A 21,341-nucleotide genomic window follows, 5' to 3' on the forward strand; every position below is an offset into this window, starting at 1 on the left:
CCTTAAAAACTGTATTTGAAATTAAAAAATAAAAAAGGATATTATTTTTTACAAGTAAATTTATGGTAACTGGAATTATGAGCTGGTTAACAGGGTCTAAGGAAAGCTTCCTCTATTATACTGTTATACCTGTGATTACAACTTACCCAGGATTAGTTGTATATTAATAAAATAATCAGGGCCTACAGCTTACTTATTAAATATAAAAAGAAAACCAAAATTTTTACACTGAAGATACTATTTATAAAATAGTACACACATAATCAGTCTTGTTACACATTTATGGGTGCAAAACATATTATATATTCTAATTTAAACATAGTTTGCCCTAATTACTTACCTTCAATTTTTTTTTTTTATTTAATAAGCTTTCTAGTTTTCAGAAGCAGTTCTTCACAGCAAAACTGAGCAGAAAGTACAGAATTCCAATGTGCCCCTTTGCCCACACATGCACAACCTCCCTCCCATACTACCAACATCCCACACCAGAGTGATACACTTGGAACAACTTATAAACCTACACTGGCACATCATTCTCTGACTCAAAATCCACCGTTTACATTAGGGTTCACTCCTGGTGATGTACTTTCTATGAATTTTGACAAATGGATGATGATAAGTATTCATCACTGTAGTGCTGTAGAGAATAGTTTCACTACCCTAAAAATCCTATGTACTCTGCCTATATTAGAACATTAGAATATTAGAACAATCTAATATTAGAGTATTAGAACAATGTATATTCTAATTTAGACATAGTTTGTCCTGGTTACTTACCTCCTTTTGATCTACTTTTCAAAAATCCTTAGGTAACTAAATATTGCTTCTTTGATAATTTAGTAGTATACATCACAAGGTACTGTAACTAATGTCTACCTCACCAGTTTTGAGAGCCAATGGAAAATATGAGTAAAAGACCTAGGTAAGAGAAATCAAATTATCATTAAATAAAGGAGCTGCATGAAAATTATCTTCAAAATGTTTTGTGGCTCTTTGATACATCGTTAAAATAGAGTCAATCTTTTAAATCAATTGATCAAAAAACCCCCGAATTCTTTAAAACTCGTACTTTATTTTAGGTGCAATTCCAAAGGTCAGATTTATGCTGGGCTTTTCTTTCTTACTCAGGTTAGAAACCATGTCTGGGCCAAATGAAATGCTCAATAAAGCTCAAAATTTTTTAAATGGTATAAATTCTCATTTATCCATTTCATAATTTACTTCAATCAGGACAAAGAATTTAAAGAATACACTTAAAAAATAACAGCAATATTGACAAAAATCATATGCATACAGGAAACGTTTATCTGCAACAGGCTAACTTGTATAAATATCTAATGATAATATCATAAACTAAAGCAAATAATGTAAAGTACTGAATTGCATTATAGTAACAGAATCCAAAGTCTTCCTGAGTACCTAGGCACCTGCCAAATGCTGTGTTTATCTCCATAACAATCGAACCTCCATAACAATCCTACAAAGTAGACAGGATTATTCTCATCATGCATGGATGCTCAGCCCAGAGGTTCAGTGACTGACCTGACAGGGTCACACAGCTGGTAAGCAGTGGAGCCGTTTCAAATGCACATCTGGCTCCTAGCACCAGTTCTTTCCAACATGCACTTTAATCTAGTTTATAACTGTGTACAACCATACTGCTCGATAACAGAGTTCACACAGGAACTATCATTACTACAGTTCTTCAGAAAGTGAACAGTGAGAAGACTTTAGCTTTTAAGTTCTCTTCCTTCAGAGAGAGACAGAAAAACTGTTTAGACCTGAGTTAGAAAACAAATAGTAGTAGCTGATGACCAGCAGGTGTCACACACTCAATGCCTACCAAGGTCAGGCAGAGAACATAAATACATGGACAGGGCTAGGTTACAAGGCAATATAAACCTGGGGCCAACACACTCAATTTGAAGGGATTTAAAGCCCCATTTAAAAAACAACACACCCCACCCCTCCAAAAAAAAAAAAAAAAAAAAAAATGTCAACAAACACTTTGCTGGCCAAATAAAACATCTGTAGGACTACCAGTTTGGGAATCCACATTAGGGCATATAAGGAGAGCATAAAATTGAGGGAGAAAAGGAACCCAGTGGGCTAGCAGGACACAGAATTTAACTCTGTATCCTTTCAAATGGGAGGTTCATAAACTGTGTATTTGTCATGCAATGGGTACCAGGAGAGCACAGAAGCTTATAAGAAGAAGAAAAAAGAAAAGCCTATGACCCTACAGGTGATTTTGTAAATATGCCCATTACAGGTACAACAGTTAAGTATTCCTACCTCATAAAAATTTCAGGAGAACCCCTTGAAACTGATAGCCGGAGACTATCAGTATTGTTAAAAGGAAGTTAACCACATACTACAAACTTACTGAATACAGTTATATGCTTCTAGAGGATAGAGGAGTCCATTTTGATATTCAACTGTACTTTGTTTAAAGTAATACCAAATTTTTGATGTAAGATTGTCCTTAATTCTGTTTAAAGGAAACTTACTTAAAAACATCACAAATCAGTTTACTTTGGAATTTTCCTCCACTATCATAAAAAAACAATTTTAAAATTAAAGTGAAATCCCTACTGGCAAACTAATTATAACGGTTTCTCAATAGTTTATTTCTCCACATACGACACTAAAAAAAGATACTAAACCAAGCCTTTCTGCTAACCTGGCCTTGAGCTGTGGGTTCAAACCTCTTTTCCTTTAGTCTCATGTCTTAACTGTATGTGTTTACTTATATCACGGAGATTTCACTTTTCCCACATTAAAAAGCTGAATCTGATCCACTAAGACATAAAACTTCCTGAACCAATAATCATTTTGCTTAAAAGTTTTGAGATTTTGAGTAGTTATGATGAAATTATATACGAATACTGTATTTTTCAGTTCATGTGTACACTTGAGAAAAGTAGAGTCCTGGGGTGCCTGGGTGGCTCAGCCGGTTAAGCGTCTGATTTTGGCTCAGGTTATAATCTCGCGGTTCATGAGTTCACGCCCTGCGTTGGGTTCTGTGCTGAGAGCACAGAGCCTGGAGCCTGCTTCAGATTCTGTGCTCCCTGAGCCCTTCCCTGGCTCATGTTTTGTCTCTCGCTCTCTCTCTCTCAAAAATAAGCATTAAAAAAAAAAAAAAAAGATTTCAATAAAATAAAATACAAAAAAGAAAACTAGAGTCCTACACAGTATTTATTAAAAGGAAACAAAGTTTGAGGCTTAAGGACTGGTTGATGGTACTGGGCTTACAGATTCACATATAATTATTTCCAAATTTGTACTTCCTACAAAGCAAATGCCAAGCTCTAACAATAGTACCAAGTCCTGAAAAAGCAGTAGAATCAGAAACAATACCCAACAACTAAGCCAACTATATCTACAATAAACATAAGTAACATTAAAGCAAATATTAATTTTTTTCTATATATTTGAGTGCTTATTACATGCCAGATACCTTATTAAGCACTTGACTGACACTATTCTCATTTAAATGTTCACAATGACACCTTGAAGTTGAAACTATTATTAACCTCATTTTACAAATGAGGTAACTGAGGATTACACAGGTAAATAACTTGACCAAGACTACACACCTTAAAAGCAAAACAGATTTAGAACCTATTTCTTTCTGAGATTCCAGAATCCAAAGTCTTAACAATAGCAACCTATATGCCAATAGGGCATATTTTGCTTATCAGCTATCAGATAAATGACTTTACACCTAAAAAGCCTTGTCTGTGCAATGGAACATACCTAACTAGCTTTTTCAATAGTATAAAAAAGGACAAATATTTTCTAATGAGGGAAACTCTATCATTAATATCTATTAAAATCTGCCTGCTTAATGTCTCTGGAATACACATGTTTCCCTCATTTACATGCTAGTACCTTAGCTAAAGCTATCAACATTTCTCAACTTACTACCTGGTTTAGGCTGATCTTCCTACCTGTAATGCAGCCCCACTTCATTCAACTCTATGAACAATCTAGGCAAATCTATTTTTCTAAAATGCAGACCTGACCAGTAATGGCTATTTTTTGTGAGAAAATGTTCAAAATTTATAAAAGGCTAAAGGAGTCTTTTTTTGCCTTTTATTTATTTATTTTTTTCTGAAAGAGTGCTCAAGTTGGGAAGAGGTGCAGAGGGGAAGGGAGAATCTTAAGCAGGCTCCACGCTAAGTGCAGATCCCGATGTGGGCTCAATCCCACCACCGTGGGATCATGACCTGAGCCAAAAAATCAAGAGGTGGATGCTCAACCATCAATCAATGGGGTCACCCAGGCACCCAAGGCTAAAGGAGTCTTAAATGACCTGGCCCTTGTCAACCACTTCTGTATCCTTTTTTAAGACAATTTATGCTCCAGTCACACTCAACAATTTATAGTTTCCGCCAAGAAACTCAACTCCCCTCCCTTTGTGTAGCTATAGGCCTGCCTTAATAGGGTTCTACCCCCATGAAAATATTTCTATTTCCCCTTCATCACCGCCACATCCCTTCTTCCTACTCACTCCCATTCTTACCTAGAATCACGCCCCCTGCCACCTCTGTGAATCCTTCCCTTACTTCTAAGGACTTCAAAAGGCTCCCATGGCCTTTGATTATTCTTACCATGGCATGTATCCCACTGGATAATAACTATCTGTTTGATCTCCCAACAAACTCTAAGTTCCCTGAAGGCAGGAACTAGGTCTTTTTTAACCTCTAGATCATTCCCTCCACTTGTATAGTGCTTGGCTTATAGGTATTTAATATCTCCACTCTAATACAAAACAAGTAACGGTAACCTCTTATTTGTATAATACTTGCTAGCTTTCTCACTCTCCTTTAACTCTCTCCTAATGTTCTATAGAACATAGGTGCTATAGAAATAATGCCTAGAGTTTAATGAACAATACTGGCATATTACTTGAGCTGATGTTTTTTTTTTCCTTTTGAATTAAATCAAAGTAAAATCAACATTCTCACAGAAATGTCTTTGCTCAATAACCAAAAATAAGCTTATAAGGGAGTATGTCAACACCAGTCTAATAACTTGTAAGGGAGTCCATCATTAACAGCAGTCTCAAAATCAAATTAATTTTTAAAATCAAAAGAGTCACTTAAACACATAGTTCATTTACTTACTCTATTAAGCGCTTTGGGGATGAGCCACTTTGATGAAATTCATCAGCATCATAGAATTCATCTTCGCTGCTAGAATAAGAGAACTCGGGGACAGTATTTGGAGACAAGTTGACATGGCTTGGAGAAGTCAAACTGCTACTAGGTGGTGAGTGCCCACTGCCTAGGAAATTAAAACATTTTAAATTGGGAGACAATGCTGGTAACAGAGGGGGGAAAATTAGGGAGATGGAGTCAAAGCAGACTTTCCTAAAATCAAGAAAAAGTTAAGTTGGTAGAAGTCCCTACATTATTTTTAAAGAAAATCACTATTTAAATTAGACAAAGGCAAATCATATTATAGAATGGGACACAGCCTTTTAAATGAAAAATTGCTATGTTCCCACTCCATAATTATTTATAATTAGGGAGCTCTTTTGATTATAATCTCAGTGTGTGAGTTCTGGGGTCAGAAGTCCCACAAAAGATACAAGCCAGGGCTCCTACTTTATACTGCAGATCCAGGTATTTAAAAAGTGCAGCAGTGAGACAATGAAAACGCATAATGGAAAGAATATTAAAGACCACATGAATGTTAAAATGCTATCCAGAATATCATATTCACATCAGTCACTGTTTTGGCAGTCACATGAAAACACAGAAGTGCCGCACAAAGCCCCAGCACTCACCATCCAAACTCCTCACTTCTTTCCTACCTAAGTCAAAAATCAGGTGCCTGGGACTCGGGGACAGAGAAAAACAGGTTTATCGTGAGAAGAATGTGGAAAAGGAAAGGACTAGGAGGAACATTTTTCTATTCCTAAACAGTCTAAGGAAATGGAAATTAACAGAGATCCACAGAAAGAAGACTACTACTATTTAATCTCTGTGATCACTGGATTGTCTAAGTAACAAAGTAAAACAATAAAAGTATCAAATAATGGAGGACTACTGAGATATTAATTTAACAAGTGTTTACAGAGCATCTAAAGGCTTTCAGGCAATGTATGCTAAACTGCTACAGATTAAAAAGCAAATTCATCTGCTACATTTAGTTGCCATGTTCACAAAGATATTTTTTTTTAATTTTTTTTTTTAACGTTTATTTATTTTTGAGACAGAGAGAGAGCATGAACGGGGGGGAGGGTCAGAGAGAGAGGGAGACACAGAATCCGAAACAGGCTCCAGGCTGTCAGCACAGAGCCCGACGCGGAGCTCGAACTCACGGACCGCGAGATCATGACCTGAGCCGAAGTCGGACGCTTAACCGACTAAGTCACCCAGGCGCCCCGAGATATTTTTAAGAACATAACAAAGAGTTTGGAACCCCAAAAAGGTAATCTTATTGTAGATTCCAAAAATAGTTCATCTTAGCAAATAACTTTAAGTTCTTCCTCTCTGCCCCCTGCAATAGCAGCAATAAGATGGGAAAGAGACTTTCTTTTACTAAAATAGGAAAAACAATCAACCCACCCAGGAATCAAAAATGATTAAGTAACATGCAAACACTCCAGATGATCACACAATTGAAAAAGTGTCCAAAGAAGAAAATGAATTTGGGAAATGCAAACAAAAGAACGGAGTTTTCCTTATGAGAACAAACAATATTTTTTCTTTTCTCAGTTTTTATTACCTTATTTCATTTTTGTATTGGGGAAAGATGGAGAAGATGAAGAAATTAGGTTGAAAAATCAAACAGGATATAAATCATATGTTAATTTAATTTCCAAAATTTCTTTAAATCTACCTACTCTAAAATGCTATATTTTAAAAATGTAATCTGAAACAATGTATCCTAAATTATTTATTAAGTAATTATGCTAAAGTGAATGTACATAGGAAGAGTGCTCACTTTTTTAAAGTTTGTAATCAATTTTACATATCTTCAAATAGACCTATTTTGGCTGTGTTTCAAAACTCTGACATAATCCTTTTTTTAGTAAAAGGCAAAAGATTTATATGATCTAAAGAGAAACCAGAGTATCCTTTCTTATAAAAACACAAGAAAACACAGGTACTGTTTTTAAAACGAACAAAAAAGGAAGATAAAAGTAATGAAATACAGAAAAAAGTTGGGCAAACATTTCAACCTCATTACTCAAATTGCTTATCAGCATTTTCCCAAGAGCTTCAAATAAGAGGAGTTAGTTTTGCTTTCTTTCTTTCAAAATTCAGGAGAGAGCTGCCCATGCTATTAAATATTAAAGACCAAAGTAATAGTATCAGCATCTTTACTAATTCAAATTTCAAAATGGACTAAAGTCACAAGGTAATTTTTCATTATTACCAAGGAAAAGTTCTGCCCAGGAAAGAAATCTGTGGAGCAACAAACAGGGGCTTATCTTCTACTTCCTCAAGTTATAATAGGGACAAAAGCACTTAGTTCTCCTTTGAGTTTGGTTCAACAAGCACCTCAGTTTACAACTAATCAGTTTCAAAATAAGAACTAAATTTAATACTAACACTGACAGCAACTCTGTAAATTACAGAAAGAATAATGACCATAAGTCTAAATAAAGAGAATGCAAATTAAAATGAAGTACCCTTTTTTGCCTGTGAGATGACAAATATGTGAAAGAATGATAAATCTTCCTTAAAAAAAAAAATGTATGTACCAAAAGTGGCTGCACAAGGATATTCACTGAAGTACTACTGCTTATAGATAGGAAAATACTGGAAACAACCTAAATGTCCATCAGTGGAAAAACAATATGTGGTCAGGCAGCCATAAAAAGAACATTGTATGTATCTAACTGTATGAACATGGAAGGCTGTTTAAGCGTTCTCTGTTAAATGAAAAGAGAAAGTCACAGAAATGCATGATCTCAATTCAGGTTAAAACAAAAACAGCAATAAGAATATACAAAGTATTTTCACAAAACTAGAGCAAGTAATACTAAACTCTGTATGGAACCACAGAAGACCCTGAATAGCCAAAGCAAGTCCTGAGAAAGAAGAACAAAGTAGAGGTATTACAATACCAGATTTCAAAATGTACTACAAAGCTGCAGTAATCAAAACAGTATGTTACTAGCACAAAATAGACAGATGAGTGGAACAGAACAGAGATCCCAGAAATAAGTCCATTATATGGTCAATTAATCCATGAGAAAGACAAAGGAAGAGAGGCAAGAATATACAATGAGGAAAAGACAGTCTTTTCAATAAATGGTGCTGGGAAAACTGGACAGCTGCATGTAAAAGAATGAAACGGTACCATGTTCTAACACTGTACATAAAAACAGACTAAAAAATGGATTAAAAACCTAAATGTGAGACTTGAAATCATAAAAATCCTAGAAGAAAACACTGGCAAGTAATTTCTCTGATATTGGCTGTAGCACATTTTTCTAGATATCTCCTGAGGCAAGGGAGACAAAAGCAAAAATAAACTATTGGGACTACATCAAAATAAAAAGTTGTTGTTGTTGTTTTTTAAGTAGGCTTCATGCCCAGCATGGAGTCCAATGTGGGGCTTGAACTCACAACCCTGAGAGATCAGTATCTGAGCTGAGATCAAGAGTCTGACACTAAGCCACTCAGGCACCCCTAAAAATAGAAAGTTTTGCATAGCAAAGGAAACTTTTGACAAAACAAAAAGACAACCTGCTGAATGGGAGAAGATATTTGCAAATGACCTATCCGATAAAGGGTTAATATCCAAAATATATAAAGAACTTACACAACTCAACACCAAACCCCAAATAATCGGATTTAAAAAGGGGCAGAGGACCTGAATAAACATTTTTCCAAAGAAGACATACAGATAGCCAACAGGCAAAAAAGATGCTCAACATCACAAATAACTGAAATGCAAATCAAAGGCCACAATAAGATATCACCTTATACCAGACAGAATGGCTAAAGTCAAAATGACAAGAAATAACAAGTGTTGAAAATGGTGACACTAATTCAAAAAGATACATGCACTCTCATGCCCACTGCAGCATTATTTTCAACAGCCAAGATATGAAAGCAACCTAAGTGTCCATTATTAGGTGAATAAAGAAAGAAAATGTGACACACACACACACACAGTAATATTACACAGACATAAAAGGGATGACACTGACATTTGGATGAACCTAGAGGGTATTATGCTAAGTGAAACAAGTCTAACTAAGGAAGACAAATACCACATGACTCCATTCATAAGTGGCCACAATCTTAAAGAAAGAAACAAAGAAAGAAAGAACACAAATGAATAAACAAACAAAAAGCAGGATCAGACCTATAAATACAGAGAACAAACTGATGGTTGCCAGACAGGAAGGGAGTGGGTGAGCAAAATGGGTGGAGGGGGAAATACAGGCTTCCAGTTATGGAATTAATAAGCCACAGGAATAAAAGGCACAGCATTAGAAATACAGTCAATGCTATTGTAATAGTGATATAACAGGACAGGTGGTAGCTACACTTGGGGAAACACAGCATAATGTATAAGCCTGTCAAATCACTAAGTTGCACACCTGAAACTAATGTAACATTGTCAACTATACTCAAAAATTGTAAAACAATAGTTTAACTAAAAAATAAATAAATAAATAAAGGCATATACAGGTATATGTGTACATATATGCATGCATTACGTGTAAATACACGCAAATGACAGAGGGAAGAATAAAGAGGACTTTTAGCTTTTGTTCTCTATATTTTTGTACTGATTTCTTTACAATAATAAAGTATACAAATCTGACTTGAGCAAATTTTTTAAAAAGCCAATACAGATCTTCAGAATAAATCTTTAAAAAAAAAAAAAAAGTTTATTTATCTTGAGAGAGACAGAGAGAGAGAGTGTGTGTGCGAGCAGGGGAAGGGCAGAGAGAAAGGGAGAGAGAATCCCAAGCAGGCACCACACTGTCAGCACAGAGCCCAATGCGGGGCTTGAACTCACTGTGAGATCATGACTTGAGTGGAAATCAAGAGTCAGAAGCTTGACCAATTGAGCCACCCAGGTGCTCCAAAATAAATCTTTTCTTAAGGTTAACAAACAAAATCCTGGAATATTTTACGTAAAATACAATTATTACTAAAGCTTCTAGCTCTATCACAAAGTTAACTACTTCATGTACAGAACTGTAATGGTAAAATTAGGATAGCTCCAATACAAATACACATTTCTTCATTCTCCTTCCCATTAGCAATCAAACACATCTTAAATGTTAATGGGGCTTTATGAGAAAGAAATTATACAGGGGCACCTGGGTGGTTTAGTCAGTTGAGTCTCTGACTTCGGCTCAGGTCATGATCTTTTGGTTCGTAAGTTTGAGCTGCACATTGGGCTTATTGATGTCAGTGCAGAGCCTGTTTTGGATCATCTGTCCCCCTCTCTCTGACCCTCCCCCACGTGCACACTCCAAAAAATAAACATAAAAAAAAAGAAAGTTACACAAATCTGTACCTGTACTATTTGGTGTTGGAGTCTGATGATGTCCCAAGGTAGCTAATACAGGTCCAACTGGTAGGGAAGATGGACGCTGCTCTGACTTACACAACTGAGCAGGTTCTAGAAGATTTAAACATATAAAATAAGTTAGAGAAAAAGCCAAATACAACTCTGTTAGCTGCAATTGTGTGCAATTCAAAATCATAAAGATCAGGAATTTATGAAACTGTCTTCCATTAAGTCAAATTCTATGCTACTCCTTCATGATCTTTAATCCCCTTTAAACTCAATGAGGATAGGCTACTCAGTACTAAGACATTAGGCAAGATATCAAGAGACTAGTCAAGGTAGGCCAATACCTCAGTAAAAATGCTCTGTAAAACTAGCAAATGCTTCTAATGATAAGGTCTTTCTAAGCATCAAACCACATAAAATCATTTAAAAATGGGGCACAGTACTTCCTCTTTAGCCCCACAAGATACTTAAACTCATTCTCTTAAGGAGTCAAATTCACAGGGGTGTCTGGGTGGCTCAGTTAAGCGTTTGGCTCTTGATTTTGGTTCAGGTCATGATCTCACAATTTGTGAGTTCGAGCCCTGCATCAGGCTCTGTGCTAATAAGCATGGAGCCTGCTTGGGGTTCTCTCCCCTCTCCTCTCTCTGCCTCTCCCTGCTCACGTGCCCACTCTCTCTCAAAAATAAAAAAAATAAACATTAAAAAAAATTCACAAAAGGATTTCACATACTTGGAAGTATTTTTAAAGGGATTTTTTTTTTCATTATAATTTCTGACTTAACTGCATCATTGAAAACACAAAAGTGTTGGATGCCACAAAAGGTAAGAGGAGGAACTGGTATACATTGGGTGTTGCCCCTAAGCCTTCTTTTGCCAGTTCAAAAAAAAATTACTATTTTGTACTCTATACTTAAAAATTCATGTCTATATAATCAGTAGGCATCACAAATTTCACTCTTCCCTTCTATTACCATAGAATCCACCATGAAGAAGAAACCATTCGTATTCTTCACAGCTATAAAGAATACCCCCAAATAGAAAGTTCCTGGATTACCTTCAAGTATATATCAAGGTATAGTAAGCTTTCTTTGGTAGCATGAATCCTGAGTCATAGGATTCTGTCCCACCAGCTAACCCAAGTCTTAGTAATCATGTTTTTCTTCTTTCTTTGAAAGCCAAAAGCTCTTTCACTGTATTAAAAAAGCCCAATATTGGGGTGCCTGGGTGGCTCAGTCAGTTAAGTGTCCAACTCTGGGTCAGTCATGATCTCTGTGGGTTTGAGCCCTGTGTCGAGTTCTGGGCTGACAGTTCACAGCCTGAAGCCTGTTTCAGATTCTGCATCTCCTTCTCTCTCTCTGCCCCTCCCCTGCCTGTGCCCTCCCTCTCTCTCAAAAATAAAATAAAAGAAACATTTTTAAAAGCCCAACACTGAGAAGACCTGGGTAGCGCCTCCAGGCCACACTGAGCCGGCTTTAGGCACTCCGCACGCCGGGTCTCCTCCTCTTCCTGTGGTGGTTAGCTATGGCGGCCGTGAAGACCCTGAACCCCAAGGCCGAGGTAGCCAGAGCCCAGGCGGCGCTGGCGGTCAACATCAGCGCAGCCCGGGGACTGCAGGATGTGCTGAGGACCAACTTGGGGCCTAAAGGCACCATGAAGATGCTTGTTTCTGGTGCTGAAGACATCAAGCTTACTAAAGATGGCAATGTGCTGCTTCATGAAATGCAAATTCAACACCCAACAGCCTCCTTAATAGCCAAAGTAGCAACAGCCCAGGATGACATAACTGGTGATGGTACCACTTCCAATGTCCTAATCATTGGAGAACTACTGAAACAGGCAGATCTCTACATTTCTGAAGGTCTTCATCCCAGAATAATAACAGAAGGATTTGAAGCTGCAAAGGAAAAGGCACTTCAGTTTTTGGAACAAGTCAAAGTAAGCAAAGAAAAGGACAGAGAAACACTTATAGATGTGGCCAGAACATCTCTACGTACTAAAGTGCATGCTGAACTTGCTGATGTCTTAACAGAGGCTGTGGTGGATTCCATTTTGGCCATTAAAAAACAAGATGAACCTATTGACCTCTTCATGGTTCAGATTATGGAGATGAGACATAAATCTGAAACTGATAGAAGCTTAATCAGAGGTCTTGTTTTAGACCATGGGGCGCAGCATCCTGATACGGACAAAAAAAAAAAAAAAAAAAAAAAAAAAGAGTAGAAGATGCATACATCCTCACGTGCAATGTGTCATCAGAATATGAAAAAACAGAAGTGAATTCTGGCTTTTTTTTTTTTACAAGAGTGTAAAAGAGAGAGAGAAGCTTGTAAAAGCTGAAAGAAAATTCATTGAAGGTAGAGTTAAAAAAATAATAGAACTGAAAAAGAAAGTCTGTGGTGATTCAGATAAAGGACTCGTGGTTATTAATCAAAAGGGAATTGACCCCTTTTCCTTAGATGCTCTTGCAAAAGAAGGCATAGTAGCTCTGCGGAGGGCTAAAAGGAGAAATATGGAAAGGCTGACTCTTGCTTGTGGTGGAGTAGCTCTAAATTCTTTTGATGACCTAAATCCTGATTGTTTGGGACATGCAGGACTTGTCTATGAATATACATTGGGAGAAGAGAAATTCACCTTTATTGAGAAATGTAACAACCCTCACTCTGTCACATTATTGGTCAAAGGACCAAATAAGCACACACTCACTCAAATCAAACATGCAATAAGAGATGGCTTGAGGGCTGTTCAAAATGCTATTGATGATGGCTGTGTAGTTCCAGGTGCTGGTGCAGTGGAAGTGGCAATGGCAGAAGCCTTGATTAAATATAAGCCAGTGTAAAGGGCAGGGCCCAGCTTGGAGTGCAAGCATTTGCTGATGCATTGCTCATTATTCCCAAGGTTCTTGCTCAGAATTCTGGTTTTGACCTTCAAGAAACACTAAAGTTCAAGCAGAACATTCAGAATCAGGTCAACTTGTAGGTGTGGACTTGAACACAGGTTAGCCAGTGGTAGCTGCTGAAGTAGGCATATGGGATAACTATTGTGTAAAGAAACAGCTTCTTCACTCCTGCACTGTGATTGCCACCAACATTCTCCTGGTTGATGAGATCATGCGAGCTGGAATGTCTTCTCTAAAAGGTTGAATTGAAGCTTCCCTTGTGTCATTTGTATCATGAAGACTACAGAGTGATCCTAAGAATATAGCTATGGAATTTTCGTCCAAGCTTCAAATGATTTTCAAAAGCACTTTCCTTTCCCATACGAAAAAGGGAACACTGACACTCAAATTTTGAAGTTCTGAAATTATTATTACAGTATTTATTTAAATTTCACTGCAGTGTACACCATTAAGCAGGCTGTTTTCACCCAATGAACAGGATGTTTTGCTTTAGCTTCCATGATCTAAAGGTACCATGTTAGACAAGTATGTTACCTACCTTGTTATTAAATGTTCCTTGAAAAGCAAAAAAAAAAAAAAAAAGCCCAATACCAAAATATATCTTTTTCTATTTCATTTTCTGTTATACCATTTCTTTGATTCCTTTTACTTATCAAAAAAAAAAAAAAAAAAAATGAGCCCTTCAAGATTACCATGACAGTCGTACAAATTAAGTTTTTTCTAATCAATGAATCTGTGAAATATCTTTCCAAATATCATACCTGGAGGTAAGACAGTCTGAGTAGGCATTGTGTTGATCACAGGCTCCAAGGGACTAGGTTGATATATTGCATCCACAGGATTAATAGTACTCTGAGATAAAGAAACACAGTACAGTTATTTTTAATTAAATGCCTTCCCAGTGCTGACCCTCCCAAATGTATGAAATGCCCAGATTCCTGACAGCAAAGTCCTGAGGTAGCTATATAGATACGCTGATCAAAATGCAAGGAAGAAATGAAACACTTTTACAATACAGAAGAATTTCCTAAAAAAACAAAAATGTAGTAAGGAAGGAAAATGACAGTCTCTGTCATATAGACAGGTAAAGCTAAAATGGAAAAACTTGCATAGAGTTGTAAAAAGGTGTGGGAAAATTTCAGGAAGCTACAGCAGTAACTTCTCAATTCATTTCAGTGCTTCTCACTTAATTCTCAGTTCACCACAAATACTGCTTCTCTATCAAAGATAGAGAAAGTCTCTCTTGCTTTGGTATTAATAAACACTAAACTATATTAATAAACACTATATAAATAAAAACTATAGCTATGTATATATAATTATATAAAATATATATATAACTATGTAACTATATATAACTATATATAGTTATACATATATATAACTATATATATAGTTATATATATGTATAACTATATATATATAACTATATATAGTTATACACACACACACACACACACATATATATATAAACTACGACTTGCAAATTTATTTGTACCACTAGGATTTTATCTTTCCATCTCATACTATTGCCACCTTCTAATACTGTGTACACACAGTATAGGCATCTAATTTTACAGTCATTAAAAGCAAAGAGATGTATATTCTAATTGGGGGATGCAGGGAAGAAGCCTTCCTTTTTGAAGATTAGAAGAAAAAAAATAAACATAGTTATAATTTTAGAGGCAAAAAAAAGTCTAGGTGTTTCTAATTTCAAGCCAAGAAATTATTCTGCCAGCAGGATGGTATTTTAAAAACCAGACTCCATAGTTTACTGATGCTTTTTTATTTGGAGGAGGTGGGTGGTATTAAAATAAGGTCTTTGTCAAGAGTTAAGTTTGATCTCTCATTTAGAATACCACATCAGATAAAACCCAAGAAATAAAATTTTCAGTTCTTTAGCTTTCCTTGATCCAGAAAACTAAATTTTAAATGTATATCAGGGCTTATAACAGAAAATATCAAAATAGAATCAGAAGAGAAATACTTTACTGATGAATGAGCTCCAATAGTATTCATAAAAATTTAGAAGCCCCTAGCAATAACTGAGATAATGGGACAGTTTTTATCTCATTCTCATTTAATGTCTAAGTTCAAAAAATTTTTTTCTTAAACTACCTCTCTGCATAAATTTTAAAAGCACTAAGTCAGATCTCTTAAATCAACTGATTTGAACATAAGAATTCTGAAGCTTGTCACTATAATAGCTTACCTACCATAAATATTCTAATGGAAAAATAAAGGACACTTAGAGGAGAGACCCTGAAAACAGTCATTAATAATAAAACCCCACTAAAATGAAGTACAGAAGGTTTTGAAGCACTGGGAAAAGCAGAGAAACAGACTAAGAATTTTAATTCCTTAGAATCTTTCCTCTACCAAGAATTTGGCAAGTCTCTTATCTGCTGTGGTCCACACCTTCCCAGTCTGTAAAATGAAGAAATGGCTGGATTAAACGTTCTATAGGGGCTTTCTGCTTATTACTTTGTGATTCTATTTTCAGATACTGGACCAGGACATAATAACAAGTGTCTCAACAAGTCCTGGAGCTGTTCTTAGAATAAATTCCATTTTTACCCAGTGGTTTTCTCCAAAGAACTCCAAGTGGTTTAAAGTCAAAATCTTGCCATTAATACCGTGATCCATGGGAAGGAGAATATGTCACCTCCTTATTATCCTCATCTTTTATATAAGAAAAATTACTCAAGCAACTAAGAAATAACTTTGGGAAAAAGGACCAGCAGAATTCTATCTTTTGAATGCAATCTGTTTTCCAGGTGAAATGTTCTAAAGATTAGGCTAGTCAACCAAAGAAGATACTTTTAGACTTTTTTTGCATGGATATTAAAGGTACCACATATCTTTTGTTGCTTGTTGTTATAGAAAATTATAGAAACTCTAATTCTATAGAAATTATAGAAATTCTAAAGCAGAGCTTTAGAAGTGCAAACAATAATCCTCAGCTCTAATCTGCTATAACATTTATAGAATTCATGCAATAAAATGTTATAAATTATATATAAATGTATATATGTATAGTGAACATTTATTGATTCTGTGCTCATTCAGTACCTTACAACAATGTTTTGAGGTAGATCTAGCCACTTTTCTTTATACATGAGAAAACTAAGGTTCAAAGGTTGAGTAACATGCCTACTAAGGTCACAGTTAGTGAGTAGGAAGGCCAGGTTCTAGCTGTATGGGTCCAAGATCTAAACCATGAACATTTCCTTTATCTTTTAAAAATAAAAACTCTTAGGGAAAAATGTTATAGTCCTTGATCAAATGATTCAGATATGTTTGTTTTCTACAGGTTTAGATTTTCTTTAAGTATAAATTTTCTAGATGTTTTTAATTGTAAATGACCAAACATTTTGGGTATGCTTTATAAAACTCAGCCAACTTTTTTTTAACATAATAAAAAAATAGCTAATAATAACAACATAAATAGTCATTTTCTATGAGGCTTACAATCTTAAGTGATATCTCAGGAAGAGATACTACATTACATTGTATTTATACGACATATTCGTATTAAATCACCATGCCTCAAACTCTGAACTCACACTGTGAAGAGAGAGAAAAATTCCAATGCTTTTAATTCATATTTTAAAAATGCTTCTCTTATCTCTGCCTTAAGAAACATGCAAACAACACAGATTTTTTAACTTTTTTCATTTTAAAACAAATATAAAGTTAACACGCTTATCCTTTCAAGTATAATCATGAGATGGTTTTGAAGATTTTGAAGAGTTTCCAGATCTCAGACAAGCTGGCATTTGTAAAGTCTCAAAAAAAAAAAAAAAAAAAAGAGGCTGCCTCCTGCTTTAGAAGCACAGTCTAAACAGAAGTCATTCATTTATCATAAAAATAGGGTGGCTCCAACTATAAATCTTCAAACTCGAACTTTTATTTTCAGATGGGAAATACCAACAATAAAATTTTCTTTTCTTTTTAAAGTAGAAGTTGAATCTAAGCGAAGAGTAAAAAGCCAAGGGGGAGGAAAGAATAAGAAAATGGCTACAAGTGAAAGAATTCATGGTGCAATTTGTTCTAATAAAGATGCAATATATACTGCAATAGCAAAATCTAAAAATAAAATGGAAACCAATAAACATATTGAAATAGATTAAGATATGTTTCAATATTGTATCCTTCCCCTTCTGCTTTCATTTGAGAAAAAGTTTGATAGTAGCATTGTGAGTTATGCCTTAGTCATAAAAGCTGCATTTTCACACCATGATTAACCCTTCATGTTAACACATGCAAAGTGATTCGATCTGAATCAATACTTAGAAAAATTTTAACATTTCCCCTCCAAATGATTGCTGAAAGATGGCCAACTTTAGAAGCTTAAAGAAAATTGCAAGAGTCAACAACAAAAAAGCAGTGAGTAGGTAAAAGAGGAATTTGTGTTGAAAAATGAGTAGAAGTTCAGGCTTCTCCTGACATGACTGGTTATAATGCTCTGCAGAAGTAAAGGGAAACAAAAAGATTAGATTAAACTTACTATAATTCCATCTGCGTGCTTCTCCGCATTACACTGGTCCTTAAGGAGAAATGTTAAAAATATTAACTTCATTCTTTTAAGTAACTCCTTCTGTACTTTCTTCCCTATTAAGAAAGCTTATTTTACTATAGGTAAGTAACAACGTTAGACTATCTCTTGGCTTCTACTAAAATTGTAATTCTATTTGTACACTGCTAACCAAACATAATTCTATCACTGGCTATAAAACAAACACGACCAACAATTATTTTTTCTCTACAGGTATTTAATTAAGTTCATTATAGAAATAACTTATGGAACTGTGTACTCATATTGGTACCAAGTATTAAAAGCAGATACACTAATTTAGGATGGAAGACCCTGAAATTTCTGGGTTTAATTTTATAGTATGTTATGATAACTACCCACAACCCTTAAACTCTCACTGCAATTTAAAGAGATGACAATCAGCTCATCACACTCCACACCCGAAAAACAAATAACCCAGTGAAGAAATGGGCAGAAAACATGAATAGACAGTTCTCTAAAGAAGACATCTGGATGGCCAACAGGCACATGAAAAGATGTTCAACGTCGCTCCTTATCAGGGAAATACAAATCAAAACCACACTCAGATATCACCTCACGCCAGTCAGAGTGGCCAAAATGAACAAATCAGGAGACTATAGATGCTAGAGAGGATGTGGAGAAACGGGAACCCTCTTGCACTGTTGGTGGGAATGCAAATTGGTGCAGCCGCTCTGGAAAGCAGTGTGGAGGTTGCTCAGAAAATTAAAAATAGACCTACCCTATGACCCAGCAATAGCACTGCTAGGAATTTATCCAAGGGATACAGGAGTACTGATGCATAGGGGCACTTGTACCCCAATGTTTATAGCAGCACTCTCAACAATAGCCAAATGATGGAAAGCCTAAATGTCCATCGACTGATGAATGGATAAAGAAATTGTGGTTTATATACAAAATGGAATACTATGTGGCAATGAGAAAAAATGAAATATGGCCTTTTGTAGCAACGTGGATGGAACTGGAGAGTGTGCTGCTAAGTGAAATAAGCCATACAGAGAAAGATAGATACCATATGGTTTCACTCTTATGTGGATCCTGAGAAACGTAACAGAAACCCATGGGGGAGGGGAAGGAAAAAAAAAAAAAAGAGGTTAGAGTGGGAGAGAGCCAAAGCATAAGAGACTGTTAAAAACTGAGAACAAACTGAGGGTTGATGGGGGGTGGGAGGGAGGGCAGGGTGGGTGATGGGTATTGAGGAGGGCACCTTTTGGGATGAGCACTGGGTGTTGTATGGAAACCAATTTGACAGTAAATTGCATATATAAAAAAAATAAATAAATAAAAATAAAGAGATGACAATCATATACCCTTAAAAACTTGGGACAAACACAATTTCCTATATCTGGCTGTGGGCCCAGAATTACACTTTTCTAAATAGATGGTCTGATTTTTGTTTCAGTAAATATAATCACTGTATCCATGGAATGACATAGGAGCGAATGCCTGGCAAATATTTCCCATTTATTATTTCACTTATTCCACCAACAACTCTATAAGGTAGGTGCTATTATTATTCCCATTGGACATATGAGAAAATTGAGACAGAAGGTGGGCAGCCAGGATTCCACAGTCCAGTTTTGGAACTCATGTTCTTAATTAACTAATACGCTATTTTGCCTTGCTTCTCCAAGCACATACTTTAAGAAGGTGGTGGAAAGTTACCAACACATATTCATTTCTGTAATTATAATCCACCTATTTGCATTATATAGATAATATGTTTAATTTTAAATAAAACTGTTTAATGTTTCAACTCCATAGTATGAGGATGTTTAAGTATGAATAGAAACCAGTATCTGGTCTTGGTTTTAAACATAATGTCCACATTCTATCTCACGTACCTATAACTTTTTCTTTACTGAGTTTACTCAGAAATCTTCATATTGAAGTGTCAACCAAGAGCACTTTGAAGATTTGGGAATAAGTTAACACTAACATAGCAGGCCTGTCTGCCTGCAAAGCTGGCCTCTGACCATTCTATCTGATAAGGGTGGCTCACTGTACCTAAACTGTATAAGCAAACAATTTGTTTGTGCTGACAACCTGTTTTCCTTCTCTAAGTCTGGACTCTTGATAAGTGCTATGTAGAAAGTGCTTACTTGACAAAGCTCCAAGGTGTTGAGTCTTTAATGAGCTTCCCTGGTAGACATTTTACACATGTTGTCACAATTTGTTACTGGAGGAATTAAGCACATTCTATGCAAGTCTACTGGGAGAAGACAGACAGAAGCTTGTGCCTGGTTTTCTCTGGATTTTGTCCCATGTGCCTTTTCCCTTTGCTGATTTTGCTTTGGATCCTTTGCTCTAATAAACTGTACCTATGAATATCCATCATCCTGTGAGTCCTCCAAGCAAATCATCAAACCTAGAGGTGCTTGTGAGAACTTCTAGCACAGTGTGTATCTTTCACATATCCTTGAGAATATCTGGCATTTTGTTATCTATGTAATTCATATTGGGGTTTTCCCCATTTGAAAAATTAACTATATATTTAGAATATCCAAAGTTTCAGTAATTCTTAATGAAGATAGTTGAAAATAAATTATTGGGAATTCTAGAGAAAGAAATTAGAAAGTTTCTTGCTCAGATGACATTTTGATTTAATTATGGCTTTCCCCTATTAATTTCTAAATATTGGTTTTTCCAAAGGATTTCTTAGAAAGGAATATTATACACATGTGATAGATTAAATTTTCCAGAAATGGCCCCAACAAGAGGTAGTGTTCACGTCCCTTACACTAAAACCTAGGTGGGCCTTTGTGACAGTCTCTACCAGTAATTACAGCAGAAATGACTATATGTGATTTCTAACGTTAGTTCATAGATATGTCACAAACTTTCTTTCTCCTTGTTTTCTAGCAGAAAACAACCAACCCAACCAACCACCATACCGTGAGAAAACCCAAGCAGCTGTAAAGAGGACTCTATGGAGAAGAATCTAGGCCCCCAGCCCAACTTTGCAGTGTGTGAGTGAGCCATCTTAAAAGTAGATCCTCTAGCCGCCCCCAAATTATCACAGGTGACACTGCATGAAATATGAACAAGTCATGAGGTCTACCCGAACTGCAAATTTGTGAGCAAAATTTAAATCACTACTGCTATTTTAAGACACTCCAGTTTAGACTGCTCTGTTATGTAGTGATTGATTACTGAAATACTATGTTATATATACACACGTATGTTATCTAAAAAGACCACTTTTAATTCTGGTGTAATTTAAAATAAATTTCAATATCTGACAAACTGCCCCCCACCCATTAATAATGAATGATACCTACAGGGAATTTTAATTTTTTTTAAAGGGTGTATTTTTAAGAAAGAGAGGCAGGGGAGTGGGTGGGAGGGAGGGGCAGAGAG

General features: G+C 35.8%; 1 protein-coding gene, 1 long non-coding RNA gene and 1 pseudogene across 10 annotated transcripts in view; 2 read left to right on the plus strand and 1 right to left on the minus strand.

Annotated features, from left to right (window-relative positions):
- Positions 1-21,341, minus strand: part of OSBPL9 (oxysterol binding protein like 9) — a 192,109-nt gene that overhangs the window by 15,945 nt on the left and 154,823 nt on the right. For 6 of the 9 annotated variants that reach the window (XM_060624266.2, XM_060624268.2, XM_060624273.3 and 3 more), the window contains 4 exons: positions 17,916-17,954; positions 14,167-14,257; positions 10,510-10,614; positions 5,133-5,292 (listed from right to left, as the gene is read on the minus strand). In XM_060624266.2, the coding sequence (XP_060480249.1) occupies positions 5,133-5,292; positions 10,510-10,614; positions 14,167-14,257; positions 17,916-17,954 (395 nt within the window). The remainder of the gene's footprint in view (positions 1-5,132; positions 5,293-10,509; positions 10,615-14,166; positions 14,258-17,915; positions 17,955-21,341) is intronic. The other 3 variants (XM_060624267.2, XM_060624270.2, XM_060624269.2) reach the window with 2 other exon arrangements.
- On the plus strand, positions 11,486-21,054 carry LOC132672345 (uncharacterized). Its single transcript, XR_009607484.1, has 3 exons — positions 11,486-11,581; positions 19,384-19,481; positions 20,844-21,054. It is a non-coding gene; the product is annotated as an uncharacterized LOC132672345 (long non-coding RNA).
- On the plus strand, positions 11,944-13,661 carry LOC132672343 (T-complex protein 1 subunit zeta pseudogene; annotated as a pseudogene).

Source organism: Panthera onca, chromosome C1 (genome assembly GCF_046562875.1).
Source record: "Panthera onca isolate mPanOnc1 chromosome C1, mPanOnc1 haplotype 2, whole genome shotgun sequence".
Classification (NCBI taxonomy): Eukaryota; Metazoa; Chordata; class Mammalia; order Carnivora; family Felidae; genus Panthera; species Panthera onca.